Source organism: Anabrus simplex, chromosome 1 (genome assembly GCF_040414725.1).
Source record: "Anabrus simplex isolate iqAnaSimp1 chromosome 1, ASM4041472v1, whole genome shotgun sequence".
In the NCBI taxonomy this organism is placed as follows: Eukaryota; Metazoa; Arthropoda; class Insecta; order Orthoptera; family Tettigoniidae; genus Anabrus; species Anabrus simplex.
In genome coordinates this window covers 1,506,613,862-1,506,628,641 of record NC_090265.1, presented here as the reverse complement: position 1 = coordinate 1,506,628,641, position 14,780 = coordinate 1,506,613,862, and the positions used below count along the sequence as shown (strand labels likewise).

Genomic DNA, 14,780 nt, shown 5'->3' with positions numbered 1-14,780 from the left:
TCTTCGGAGATGTATTTAGTGGAGATGTTGAATGTAGGAAAAATCTCCTAGATTTCAATCTAGGCTTTGGTGGAGTGTGTCTGTGTAGTGGATGTAGCTCATTTCTTCAACTTTTTTTCTTTTGGCATTTGCGGCTACTTCCCGGCGTATATCAGGAGGAGCAATTCCTGCCATACAATACAGTTTGTCAACTGAAGTTGGCTACACACATCCAGTAATTAGTCTCGCAGTTTCATTAAGAGCCACATCTACTTGCTTTGCATGGGCGGATTTATACCATGCTGGGCAGGCATATTCACCCGCGGAGAAGCAAAGTGTCATGGCAGAAGTATGGACCACTTGAGGTTCAGCACCCCAGTCACTACCAACAAGTTTCTGAATGATGTTATTACGGGCTGACACCTTGTGTTTTGTGTTTAGACAATGCCGTCGGTAGGTGAGGGACCTGTCTAAGGTAATTCCAAGGTATTTGGGTGTAAAACAGTGTTCCAATTTGGTGCCCTCCCAAGTCACTTTCAGTTTTCTTCCTGCCTGTCTGTGTAGAAGATGGAAAGCACTGACCTGAGTCTTTTGTGGGTTTGGCTTCAGGTGGTTCTTGTTGTAGTAGTCAGAAAAGGTTTCTAGAGTTCCTGTAAGCATCTGTTCTGCTTCTTCAAAATCACTTATCCATACCGTTAAAGCAAGGTCGTCGGCATATATGAAACTTTTGGTTGCATGAGGTCTGGGCTGATCATTTGTATAAATGTTAAAGAGTATTGGTGACAATACACTCCCTTGGGGCACACCATTCCTTTGGGTCCTCCAACGGCACTGACTTCCTTGGAATTCAACATAGAACCTTCGGTTGTGCAATAAGGTGGCAATTATTCTAGTGAAACCAAAGTCCAGGGTCAAGCTGTAGATCTTGTGAAGTATTATGCAGTGTTGGACTGTATCATAAGCTGATAAGAGATCAATAACTGCCACTCCTGTGATCTGGCCCTTCTCAAACCCATCCTCTATGTGTTGTGTTAAGTGAGTTATTTATGCTGTACAATTTCTCTGGGGTCTGAAGCCTGCATGTTTAGGTATAAGTAAATTGTCAATCTTTGGTGATAGGTGGTTCAATAGCAGCTTTTCAAACATCTTATAAAGATGGCATAATAATAAGATGGGTTGGTAACTCTTGGGGTCAGAAGGTTCTTTCCCAGGTTTCAATATAGCAATTATCTTAATTTTCCTCCATATTTTTGGAATAATAATAATAATAATAATAATAATAATAATAATAATAATAATAATAATAATAATAATAATAATAATAATAATAATAATAATAATAATAATAATAATAATAATAATAACCATTGCAATATGATTAAAATAATCAAATATGAAAAGAATAAAATACTTAATCACTTCATGCTTGGGCGTAAATTGTAACCTCATTCAAAATATGTGAATAAATAACTGAATAAATTACTGAAATAAATTAAATTAATAACAATAATGATCAAAATGTCCGTATTATGGGCACCAGAATTCACCAGAATGGATCCCTCGAATGTTGATAGAGCATGATAAATCTGTCTCTCCCAGGGCATGTACATATAGCTGCATAGTGGTACATCTGCTTCAGGCCTTACCTAACCTTCTGGAAATGACTAAATAGGTAGGAACTGCACCTAGGTTCATCAATAACTCCATTGATTCAAAAACTAACTATATTCTGAATAACATCCATGCATGAGCACCTCATCAGCACACCAAAATGTACATAAAATACACTCACAAAATGTCACTGGAAGACTCCATATTTACAACAACAACAACAACAACAACAACAACAACAACAACAACAACAACAACAACAACAACAACAACAACAACAACAACAACAACAACAACAACAACAACAACAACAACAACAACAACAACAACAACAACAACAACAACAACAACAACAACAACAACAACAACAACAACAACAACAACAACAACAACAACAACAACAACAACAACAACAACAACAACAACAACAACAACAACAACAACAACAACAACAACGAGAAAACAAAAGCGAGGACTAAGCTACCATTTGCAGTTAGTCCGTTGAACAATCACATACAGTATATGTAGATAAGTACCCTTCACTGTCTCTGTATCAACACGATTTCCAGATTCTCATAATTGGCACTTATTGTATCACGCAGATACTCTACCTTTATAATACTGTGTTCACTGACTCTAACACTTGGTTTAAAGATACATTCACTTGAGCAACACATGCTTGTCATTCTAAAATGCACATTTTGGAAAGTCTGAGATATAGCACCCCACAGCTTTCACCAACATATAATACCAAGCCACCACAAGTGATCCAATACCCAGTGTCTAAGCGCTCCACACTTGTAAGTTAGTCACGTTCCACAAACGTAATAAGACTACCTTCCACAAACGTTTGAAGTCCAGTCCAATACCGTCCAGTGTGAAGTTCATTCCCATGTATTCTTCTCGCCGTTTCATCAGATGCATCTATAGACCTCGGCTCTCACATGATACGTTGAGATTTATCCTGGCCAGCCAATCATGAGTAGGTACTCTTGTCACGCCCTGAACCTCTCCTGAATCCCATGACAATAACAGCATCAACAGACTCAGGGGTGTTTCACATGACTCATTGGAAATTACAGAAATTATGATAAGAAGTATTTCTTATCCACCTATTCAATACAAATCACCTTTATTGGTGTTTACATTTTTATACACTTAATTCTTCTAAGGGACATGTTTTGCTCTTATAAAGAGCATCTTCAGCCATTAATTTTAATCTTAAAATGATGTTCGTGAACAGTTATAAACATATTAAAAAGACAATAGTCAAAATTAAAATTACAGTAATCTAAAAATCTAATTACATCACATCTAAAAAACAACTTTAGAACACTTCAAAAACATGATAATATGAACATTTAAAATTATCACATGTCCATTCAAAACCTTGTGTCTGAAACTATTATTGAATCTTCATCTTAAAAACAGTAGTAAATGTTATTCTATATTCAGACACAAGGTTTTGAATGGACATGTGATAATTTTAAATGTTCATACTATCACGTTTTTTGAAGTGTTTTAAAGTTGTTTCTTAGATGTGATGTAATTAGATTTTTAGATTACTGTAATTTTAATTTTGGCTATTTCCTTTTTAATATGTTTACAACTGTTCATGAACATCATTTTAAGATTAAAATTAATGGCTGAAGATGCTTTCTATAAGAGCGAAACATGTCTCTTAAAAGATTTAATTGTATAAAAATTTAAACACCAATAAAGGTGATTTGTATTGAATAGGTGGATAAGAAATACTTCTTATTATAATTGCTGTGATCAACATCATTCAATATGAACAAACATGTCATTGGAGATTTCCGACTACAACACCAGCAGACTCTGGTTATTTCCAAATGACTCATGCAAAGTTTCCAAGTTAAAATAGCAATGTTTTCCCAGCCGTTGTACAAAACAAATTACTCATACCACATATGGGGACCTTCCAGCTTACAATATTACAAATAAATATACAAATGAAGTAGTAGTAATAATAATAATAATAATAATAATAATTCTCATTTCTGCATACAATGCGAGGGTGTGATATATGTACTGTCACAGTGGACAGGGTTGAGGCTCTGACCATGAGCGACTCTATCGGAAAAGTGTTTGGAGGAAAGCGAAGTTGAGTAGGGTGTTATCCAGGAATTAGTTTAAGGCAGTTGTTGAGGAAAGTAGATGGGAAGGAGGAGGGTAAAGGAAAGGTGGTAATTTTCCATGCTGGTACCAACAACGTAAAGCAAGCAGGAACAGGTAATAATATAGTTGGGGAAGACTGTGATCTGTTTACGGCAGCACTCGAGAAGTTTAAGGGAGCGGAGACTGTAAATAGCGGAAATACTGTGTAGAAGGGATACTCACTGGAAAGTGACTGGGGATATAAAGAGGCTATAGAGTGAGTATGTGGAGAAACTAGGGGTGAGATTTGTGGATGCTAATGGAGGAGATAGGGACCTATGCTTAGATGGCTTAAACTTGAACAGCAATGGTACGTATAAGTTACGATGTCTGTTTAGAAGAGTTATAGGGAGCTATAATCAGGAAAATGGGTTGTACTATGGAGTGGTGAAGAGAGTACAGGGAGGTGAAAGCTTAGTAAGGACAACATAGAGTTGTTAGTGTTATACTGCACAATAGTGTAAAGAAAGTAATAGTATTAATTTAATGGATATATACTGTATACCCGATATTGTAATAAGAGTTGAATCATGGCTAAGAAGTGATATTATGGATGAGGAAATTCTCTCACAGAACTGGAGTGTTTATCATAGAGAGAGCATGGGAATGGTAGAAGAGAGAGTATACATACTGTTGAAAGAACAATTTGTAAGCTATGAAAAAGACAGGGATAAGTAACATGAAATTCTGGGTATAAGGCTCATCTCTAAAGATAATAGGCATCTTGATGTGGGATGTACAGACCTGGAAAAGGTGGTGCTTATGCTGTTGTGGAATTATTTGATAAGATAATGAACTATGAGGGAAATGATGCAGTAAGGAATATTACTGTAGCGGGTGATCCCAATTTACCCAGTGTTAACAAGGAGGTAATGCAAATAACAGAAAGCATGATGAACAAGTTATAAATACGTTGATCTGGGAAGGACAGCTGAATCAGAAATGAATGAAACGAACTAGATCAAAGAATATTCTTGACATGGTGCTGATAAAACCAGATGAGCTCTACAGAGAAATTGAAATGATAGATGATGTAAATGATTACAAAGCTCTTTTTGTTATAGTTAAATGTGATAGAAAGGAAAGTGGTAAAAGTAGAACTATTAGGCAATGCCATATGGCTGATAAGAGGTGCATGGGGGAGTTTTCAAAAAGTAATTCTAATCAGTGAAAAATAACAAATAAAAATGTAAACAGCCTATGGGATGTGTTAAAAGCAATTGTTAAGAAGTGTATCAGGTATGTAATTTTAAAGGTAGTAAGGAATGGGAAAGTCCCACTATACAGTATTATAAGAAAGAAATAAAGAGATTAAGAAGGAAGTGCAGGTTAGAAAGAAATAGAGTTAGGAATGGTTGTGAAAGTAAGGAGAGATTGAAGGAATTTACTAGCAAATTGTCTTTAGTAAAAAAAAAAAAAAGTCACCTAAGAATAACATGACAGCAGACATAATTGGCAGTCATATGAATTTTAGGTAATTTAAGGCAGAAACAGGTCCAGGGAATTGTATATGTGTATAGATTCAGAAGGACCCACTCAGCAGTATGTAAAAATAGTTCAATCATAGAGATTATGTCCAGGTACAGGAGGTTACCAGTACTGGAAAAGCAGTGAAATTTACCTATGATTATAGAGATATTTGCAAACAGATACAAAAGTTTGGGATATAGTGCCATATCTGAAATACTTACTTGATTATTGTTTTTATGAAGGAATTATACCAAATGAATGGAGAGTTGCAAAAGAAGCCCCATTGTACAAGGGAAAGGGTGATAAACGTAAAGCAGATAATTTCAGGCCAATCAGCTTGACATATGTTACTTGTATCAGTCAATCATCAATGATCTGCAGTTAGGGCTATCACTCAGGTGGTGATTCCCTATCAATTGTTTATCTATCTTTTCCTTAAACATTTGCAAAGAACTTGGAAATTTATCGAACATTTTCCTTGATAATGCATTTCAGTCCCTAAATACAACTCATCCTATAAATTAATATTCAATTCAATTTGTCTTCTTGAATTCCTACTGTATCTTCATATTATGATCTTTCTTACTTTTAAAAGCTCCGCTCAAGCTTAATCGTCTACTAATGTCATTCCACGCCATCTCTGCACCGACAGCTTGAAACATACCATGTATGTTACAGAAATCGATTCCCATAGGGAACCTGAAATATTTGTCTCGAATGAGTAAATTTAGAGTATGGTTCCAGTATATGAAACCCTCACCAGAATTACTTGATATGAGAACTAGGAAAGATCCAAAGGAAAGCAGCACAATTTTTTACAGGTGATTTTCTACAAAGGAGTAGTGTTACAAAAATGTTGCAAAATTTGGGCTGGGAAGACTTGGGAGTAAGGAGACAAGCAGCTCGATTAACTGGTATGTTCTGAGCTGTCAGTGGAGAGACTGCATGGAATGACATTGGTAGATGAATACACTTAAGTGGAGCTTCTAAAGGTAGGAAAGATTATCGTATGAAGATAAAGTAGGAATTCAAGAGGACAAAATGGAGCAAATATTTATTTATAGGAAGAGGAATTAAGGAATGAAATAATGAATGGAACAACACATTCAAAAATTTTGGACTGAAGATGAGCAAAACAAAGACAGTGGAAACGACCATCAACAGGGAAGGAACAAGCTCAAATATATTTCTGGAAGGAGCAAAAATCGAATCAGCTTCCCACTTCAGGTACCTCAGAAGCACACTCTCGAAAGACAACATTGTTAAGCAGGAAATACTCAGCAGGACACAGAAAGGATCAAACTTCTACAGTCAACTCAGAAATCTTCTCTGGGACTGCAAAATACCACAAAAGAAAAGGCGAAAACAATCATGTACCACACTTACTTCATACCAGTCCTCATGTATGGTTTAGAGACATGTACCCTACTAAACAAAGATTTCAGTAGAATCCAAGCAACTGAAATGAGATTCATTAGAACCATGAACCAAACTACCAGAAAAGACAAGATCAGAAATGAAGTGAATAGGAAAGTAGCTGGTATTGAGGTTCCTATTACCAGTGTCATAAAGAAATGCAGACTTCAGTGGTATGAGCACATAATGAGAATGAACAGGGAAAGACCTGCCAGAAAATATCTTGACCTTAATCTCGTAGGAAGAAGACCACAGGGAAGACCAAGAAAATGTTGGATAGAGACCGTAAGATCAGATGTGGAGGAGAGAGGACACAAATGGGAGGATGTACTGGAACAGAAGATGTATGAAGACAGAAGGAGATGGCGAGTGCTAGTACACCACACCTGGGAAACTGGAGTTGGGAAATGATGATGATGATGATGATGATGATGATGATGATGATGATGATGATGAATAATTTATCAAGGGAAATGTTTGATAAATGTTAAAGTTCTTTGAAATTTTAAGTAAAGACTAGGTAAACAAGTGATAGGTAATCTGCCACCTGGGTGACAGCTCTATATGCAAATCAATGATTGATTGATTGATTGATTGATTGATTGATTGATTGATTGATTGATTGATTGATTGATTGATTGATTTGTGCTACTCATATATTTTGCTGTTTGTTTTATGTTGCATTAACAGAGACATGTCTTATGGTGACAGTAGGATAGGAAAGGGTTAGGGCTGGAAAGAAAGTAACTGTGGCGTGTGTGAAAATGGAAAGCCATTTTATGGGTTGCCAAAAGTGGGGTTTGAACTCAATATCTTTTGAATACAAGCTGATAGCTACGTCTCCAACCATGTAGCTGTCTCGCTCAGTGCCACTTGTATAGTTGAGTGTATCAGTATGGAACTGCACACACGACCCACACCAAATTTATGCAGGTTTAACATCTCTACATGTTACAAACTGAATTTATTTAATTATTTATTTATTTAGCATATGGCTTTACCGATACAATACATACATACATGATTTTGGAAAGTGAACTATATCTTTATGTCCAGGTTGTTTACATAACTAATTGTCTCTGGAAACTCACAAGCAAAATCACTGATGTTGCCACTGTACTTTCTTTTTGGACAATCGGTGATAATATGTTTGATGGTCTGCTTAGAGGCACAGTTGTAGTTGGGTTTAGCAATTATTTTCCATTTGTAGTGGAAATCTGCACAGTTACTATGGCCTGATTGTATCCTGTTAAGTGTAGACCAGGTTTTACGAGGAAGCTCAAATCCAGGTAACAACGACGAACCAATTTGTGGCAGAGTTGACTCAGGCCTAGTATCTTGTCAACCCTGCTATTCTTTTAGTTATATTGAAGTTGGTATTCTTCAGTTCTATTGCAGTTCTTATTGGTGTATTTCGAGATCTTAGATGATTCAAATGGACATCAACGATGTCACCATGTATTGGTAACTGGGGATTATTCATTACTTTCTTCAACTCCCCGAGGAGAGTGTTTTTACGTCAAAGATCTGGTGGCAAGATATGGCTGAAGATAGGTAGACAATATGTGGGTGTAGACCTTATTGTGTCAGTGATGAGATGCTTGTGGTGTTGAGCTGCGTATCTATGAGGTTAGTGTGAGGGCTATGGAGGGTTGCCCCACTTAAGCTTGGACGATTTTGACTTGCAATTTGTCCTAGGCAATTCCTTTTATCCAGACTCGGTTGAGCTCACTGTGATAGCCACGGGCATGGGCTATTGCCCTACATCTCAATTTTCACAGTAGAAGACTTCTACAGAGTACAGGAAGAGGAATATTGTCCCATGCCTCCTTGCACACTTTACAAAGACCCTCAATAGCGGTGGGACATCCACAAGAAAACCCTCTTTTCAGAAAAACAATGCCACAGAAATCCATCAGTGAGACATCTGGTGATTTGACGGGGATGTCACTAAATGGTGTGACATGGACACCTGTCTCTGCTTCTTTTCTCTCGTAGTAGGTGACTGATGATCTGGCATTATGACTGGATGCTTTATCCATGTGGATCCGTACATTTGAAGCATCCTCACCATACAGCCAAGGCATTTCTTTGTCAAAATAGAGGTCTACGACATTCTTCTGGAAGTAGGTAGCAACGATATTCACATTTTTTGGCACTCTGAGGATTCTGAATATACCTAGGGCATAATATCCTGCCACTACCTTGAACCCCCAAGCAAACTTTTCTTTGTTTTCCTTGACGAAGTTTGAGTGCCCTTTTTGGCCTTTTGGGTGATAGTAAATTGCACGGGGCTTGTAGGTGTCATCCAAATAAACCAAAGCTTCATCCAGGATAACAACCAACTGCCATTTATCCCCTGCTAGGTAATTTTTGTATAATTTTCTGACATCAGTGAGCCGTTCTTTAACGTCCCTTGCTTTCCATGAATGTCCACGTGCCTTACGCCGCTATACCAGGTTCAGATCTTCTTTAATTTTAAAGTAGACTGTACCTTCAGTGTGTTTGTGTGGCTGGCAAGGTGTCTTTGAGTTGGTGGATTTTTCTCCAGGACAGCAGCCTTTACCTTCTTAATGATGCCCGAAGTCCTGGAGGGTCGAACTCTATTCCGCGGCAGTTTTTCCGAAGTTATTGTTTCTGGCGGGAAACCATTCTGATATAATTTTATCACATTGCCTACAGAGGACTTACTAGTGTTGAGACCTTTCATTTTACACTGTTGTACAATCCTTGATAATGAGAAATTAGCATCAGAAAGGCCAACAATGTAGCCTTGCTATATATCTGCAATTTGGCAGGCCATGAGGCAACAATGGTATGATATGACTGTACACAGCACTTCTCTAAATCACACTGACCAGACAGAACAAAATAACCGACGTGCAGCTGCTTCCAGGAGTGGCACATACACTCAGTGTCGCATCCTGTATTAACTGGGGCAACGCTCCATATTCAACCAAACAGGAGCATAGTACTCAGCAGTTGAAAACACAAGTCCCAAAGCTGTGCATCGAAGTAAAGTTGCGTTGAACCCCCAAGTTGTACCCCATCATTTTTTGATCATATTGTTGTGAACTCTTCCTTTGTATTGAACATTATGAAGGTGTTGTCTAAAGGAGAGTGTTCTATCTAAGGTGACTCCTAGGTATTTAGAGAATCTATTATGTTTCAGTAATTGATTTCCAATGTACACCTGCAATTGTTTATTAGCCGTCTTTCTGTTTTGGTGGAAATAAACATACTTCTGTTTTGTTGGCATTGAAGTACTGTATGAACTCTTTAAGGTCATCAGTTAGGATCATCTTGGATTTCTTGAATGTTGTATCTCTGGTGGCAATCACCAAATCATCAGCATAACCAAATTTTCTTGACGGTATGGTAGGCATATCTGAGATATATACACTAAATAAGATTGGAGCAAGAACAGAACCCTGAGGAAGTCCATTATTTAGTGATCTTTTGATGCTCATAGTATTTCCCACATGTACTTGGAAAAGTCTTTGGCTTAGCATATTATTCAAGAGCCAGGCAGTCGTCTTACATGGCATCACTTTCAGAAACTTGAAAAGTAGGCCATCCTTCCAGACTGTATCTTAGGCTGCTATCAGATCAGTAAGAGTGCCACAATGTCTTAAGCTTTCTCTGATAGTCTGCTACTATGTAAATTGTAAGAGACATTATTTGGTCTGTAATGCTTCTGTGTGGTAGTGCAGCCTGAATCCTGCCTGCTCCATCAGGATTTTCTTGAGTATCTCTGGGTCAGTTCTGTTGAGAAGGAGCCTATTTAGTAATTTATGTCACACTAAGCAGGGCAATAGAGTGATAGCTCTCTGGTTTGTCGCTAGCTTTTCCTTTCTTCAAGATGGCTATTATCTTTGTTTGTCTGAATAACTTGGCAGTTGGCCACTCTGTAGCATTTTCGTGAAGAAGGTTTACAGCCATACTGTAACTCTATCCCCACAGTGAGTCATAAATTCCAGGTGAATACCATCCACACCTGGTGCTTTGCCTGGTTCGATATTAGCAATTGCAGCAGTTATCTCATTTGCAGTAAAAGCTCTGGAGTACTCCGATATATCTGGGACACTATCTTTCAGAATTTTCAGATTCTTCTTTATGCGTTTCGTGAAAAATTTATACCTGCTACTTTTGGAAGTCATGACTACATGAGATGCAATTTTATTTGGGTGAATTTCTGAACTCATTCATGTTATGGGTTTACCATCCCCCAGCTTTCTGAGAAGGGACCAAGCTTCATGACTGGAGGGGATGTATTAACTATTGCATATTTCTGTGGTTGTTGGTAGTGTGGTGTTTTATGTGTGTTTGAGGAGGAATGTGTCCCCGAGTCAGAAGAATGAACCAGATGTGATTAAAATGCGAGACCCAACCAGAAAATGAATCCAGACCCTCTGAACTGAAGGCCACAATGGTGACTATTCAGCCAAAGAGCTGGATATTGAGTATATCTGACTTTTAGACTTATATTCAGCTAGATATTATAACTGACAAAACAGTGCAAAAATGAACAAAGAAAATGATCAGTGATCTCTTCATTCTATGAACTTCAATCTGACACATATTTTTGTTGCTACCATTGCTTCACCTCAACCAGCACGTCCCTATTAACAATAGCATGTCTAAATAAATATTGTTAAATCATATGCATGAACTTTTCAACACAGAGGTTTAAGTCTGGTTCTGCATAGTTGCTTAAAAATGCTTATAAAATAATAATTCTGGTAAGAATTTTGTGGAGGTGTTACTTTATCATGTTACAAAAATAAAAATGCTTTACTGGTTTAAAAAAATACTTCCTGCAGGACAAAATGTCTGGCACCTTAGCATCTCCACAAAATGTAAAAGTAGTGAATAGAACATGAAATCAGTAACATTATTTTTACTACACCATGATATAAAAAATATCATCATTATTAGCATAATTTTGGTTTGTTTGTGAATGATATGGCTACATATGTTTCTACTTTGGTATGTTTCCTGTGCCGTTACAGCAACTCATTTCTCTCCTTTCTTATCTAGGTCTTCTTTAATGTTACCTAGTCATTAACCTATCAGCATAGATATATGAGTATACAAGTAATATACAGTATACAGAATATTGCAAAGCCACTACTCATTTATTGTTACAAAACTCACTTTCATATTTATTACTACCAAAAAGTCTCATTTATTACAGATACTTTCCATTATCTAAAGTATTATGGTACTAATATTGTGAAACCACTAGGTTAACTGGTATAAAGTAAACTGTACTGGATAACTTTGAGATGTGAAAGATCACAACATGAATAACTTCAAATACTGTTAGTCAGAAAATACATAACTTACAGTACTATTGCTCAATATCAGCTTTGTTAGAGGAAGATGAAAATACGTCAAAATTTGAAGTATTCAAAATAATGATAGCAAAATAACATACCGGTATGTATGGTTATTATTTTAGTAATATTTCAACCTTTTTCTCATTACGTGTACAAAGCAATAATTGTGTTTGCCATGCAACAGTTTTGTTACACGTCACATCACATCACCATAATTTTTCCACAAGAAGTGCAGAAAGCATTCTTTTTTAGCTATTAAGAAAAATATATTATTCTTGTATACATCCCATTATAAAAATATTTATACAAGTCCAATGGAGAGAAAAACCTGTTTCTAAACAATACATATCAATACAAATAAAACTACTGTTTCTTTTAAGGGTCCTATTGGAAAACGAGGACGAAAGGGTGACAAAGGTGACAAAGGTGATCAAGGTGTACCAGGTTTGGATGCACCTTGCCCTCTAGGTCCCGACGGATTACCACTGCCAGGTTGTGGATGGAGACCTCCTAAGGTATGTATAGATTCTTGTTCTTACTCAGTTAGGAACAAACTAAGCAATATGTAGCAACAGATATGAGAGAGATTAGGAGAATGACAGAGATGAAGATCTTGGTGGAATAGGAAAATTGTTCTTATCTTTCAGAGTAAAATAGTAAGGAATTAGAAACTGATAAAGAAGGAGAGCAAAGAGAATTGTTGTAAGTCTGTCTCATCAATGCAAACTCACTTGTTCTTTCCATATTCTTGCAAAATAAGCTACTTACTTAAGAAAGTATTTTTTTCTTTATTACAGTGCTATATTTCATGTCTTCTATCTCTTTATTTATTTTTATTTTACTATTAGTTTTAGATGTAAAGTTATTTATTATGTGCATTTACCTGCCTTAGGAGACAAAACATAAAGACACTAATTCTTATTTGATATAAAGACACACAGTATGAAAAATAAGCTTTATTTAGTAAATCCGTAGTTTAATTTAAGAGGCGATTTGTACTGCAGCAGACCTTTAGCAGTATCAGTAAGAAAACAACAACTTCTTACTCTACAATTTTATTCTTACTCTCTTTTACTTAATACAATGAATATTATGTACAACTAGTACATAAGCCTGTCTTTGATAGACAAAATTAATATATAAAACATAATTAGAAATTTGAAATGAACATGTTAATATATATTAAGAATAAAAATTATACTTCCCGTGTTATATACATGTTAAATGTATAGAATCATAACAGGTATTATGAAATTTCCCAATGAACCATATTGAGTTTAGTTGTAGATGGGAGTTGTACAGTACTTTGACGTTTATGGATCTGCAAACTCTTGAGAAAGCTACAGGACATATACAGTAGTTGTCCATGGGTAAACAATGGAGTGGAAAGATTCATCCCAAATCTATGTAAAGTTTGTCCCTGTGCCTTGTTGCCTGTGAGAGAGAAGAAGGCTAAATTTAGATGAAATTGCCTCCATTTAAGAATGAATGGTATATCACAATTTTGAAATCTATTCTTAGAATAAAACACATTCTTCCTGAAGCTGAGCCCATCAGAATTTTTGCATGAATATTTTTGTCAAGCTCTACCATAGGCAAACTTTTAAACCTAAGAATTTCATATTTTTGTCCGTATTGAACTGAGAATGGAAGATAGGAAAACGTAAAGGGGTCCACCTTTTCAATACAAAAATGTTATAGTTTATTTATAACATGTATTTGCACTTGGAACTAGTTTCGACGCTGTTTGGCGTCATCATCAGGCAAAATGTGGGAAATAGGCCAGCATGTAGGCATTTATATTACACAAGGCGTGGAGTGATACCGTATTTCTCCGTATCAAAGACTTTTTTTCCCCTCAGAATCTTGCATTCGCGGCCTAACAGTAAGTTAATGGATACCACTGGCAACTACCGCGGTAACCACGCTGCTTCTTTTCACACGCGCACAGAACTCATTGACAATAAACGACCGCCTCTTTACTACACATCGCTACCGGTTGTACAGTGTACAGTGCCTGTGTGTTTCTCAAATCTGCAAAATGGCATCAAAACATGCGACGCTTCGAATTCTTAGAAAAGCCATGGCTACTCAGTGGCAGAGTCATGACGCATCTATTGTACTTGACGCTTAGTAAAATTAAGGTTTATAGACAGCAGGAATATTTTCGTGATGGATAGTCGTTTTGTAAAGATACGTGAAAAAGGTATTGCCGGCGAATTTTCCACGGGTTCTAGTCGATATTATGATGCCAATTTTAAGTTAATGTTTATTAAACACTCGGAAATGTAGAATAATTGTGCAGCCACAAGGAAATACGGCATAGGCCTAACTAAAGCCAATATTTGGCGTTAGCGTGAAGACAAACAGCTAAAAAAAATGCGTACTGTACAAAAAATACATTCAGTGGTCCACAACAAGGACGTTTTAAAGAAGTGGATGATGAAATTGTGAGGTATGTGCACGAAAAACACAAGGGCAGTTGGCCATACCGTGGCGCAATAAACTCGTTCGCTGATTTTCAACGTTCGTGATTAGGCCTATACATCGCTAGCCATTGAATTTGGCTGCACCCGACAAGCGAGACGTGCATGTAACGGTAGCCGGTTATATCTGACGCTGCGTAAAAGTAACAGTTTTATAGACAGCAAGAATAATTTCCTGATGGATCGTTGTATTGTAGAGACGCATGGAATAGGTATTGCTGGAACATTTTCAATGAGTTCTCTTCGGTATTATGATGCCAATGTTAAGTTAATGGTCCTTTAACCCGTGGAAATAAAG

At 36.8% G+C, this 14,780-nt stretch overlaps 1 protein-coding gene across 1 annotated transcript in view; it reads left to right on the top strand.

Moving 5' to 3' along the window:
* LOC136861524 (collagen alpha chain CG42342) overlaps nt 1–14,780 on the top strand; it is a 381,636-nt gene that overhangs the window by 341,745 nt on the left and 25,111 nt on the right. Inside the window, exon 26 of the mRNA XM_067138827.2 lies at nt 12,377–12,511. Within this exon, the coding sequence (XP_066994928.1) occupies nt 12,377–12,511 (135 nt within the window). The remainder of the gene's footprint in view (nt 1–12,376; nt 12,512–14,780) is intronic.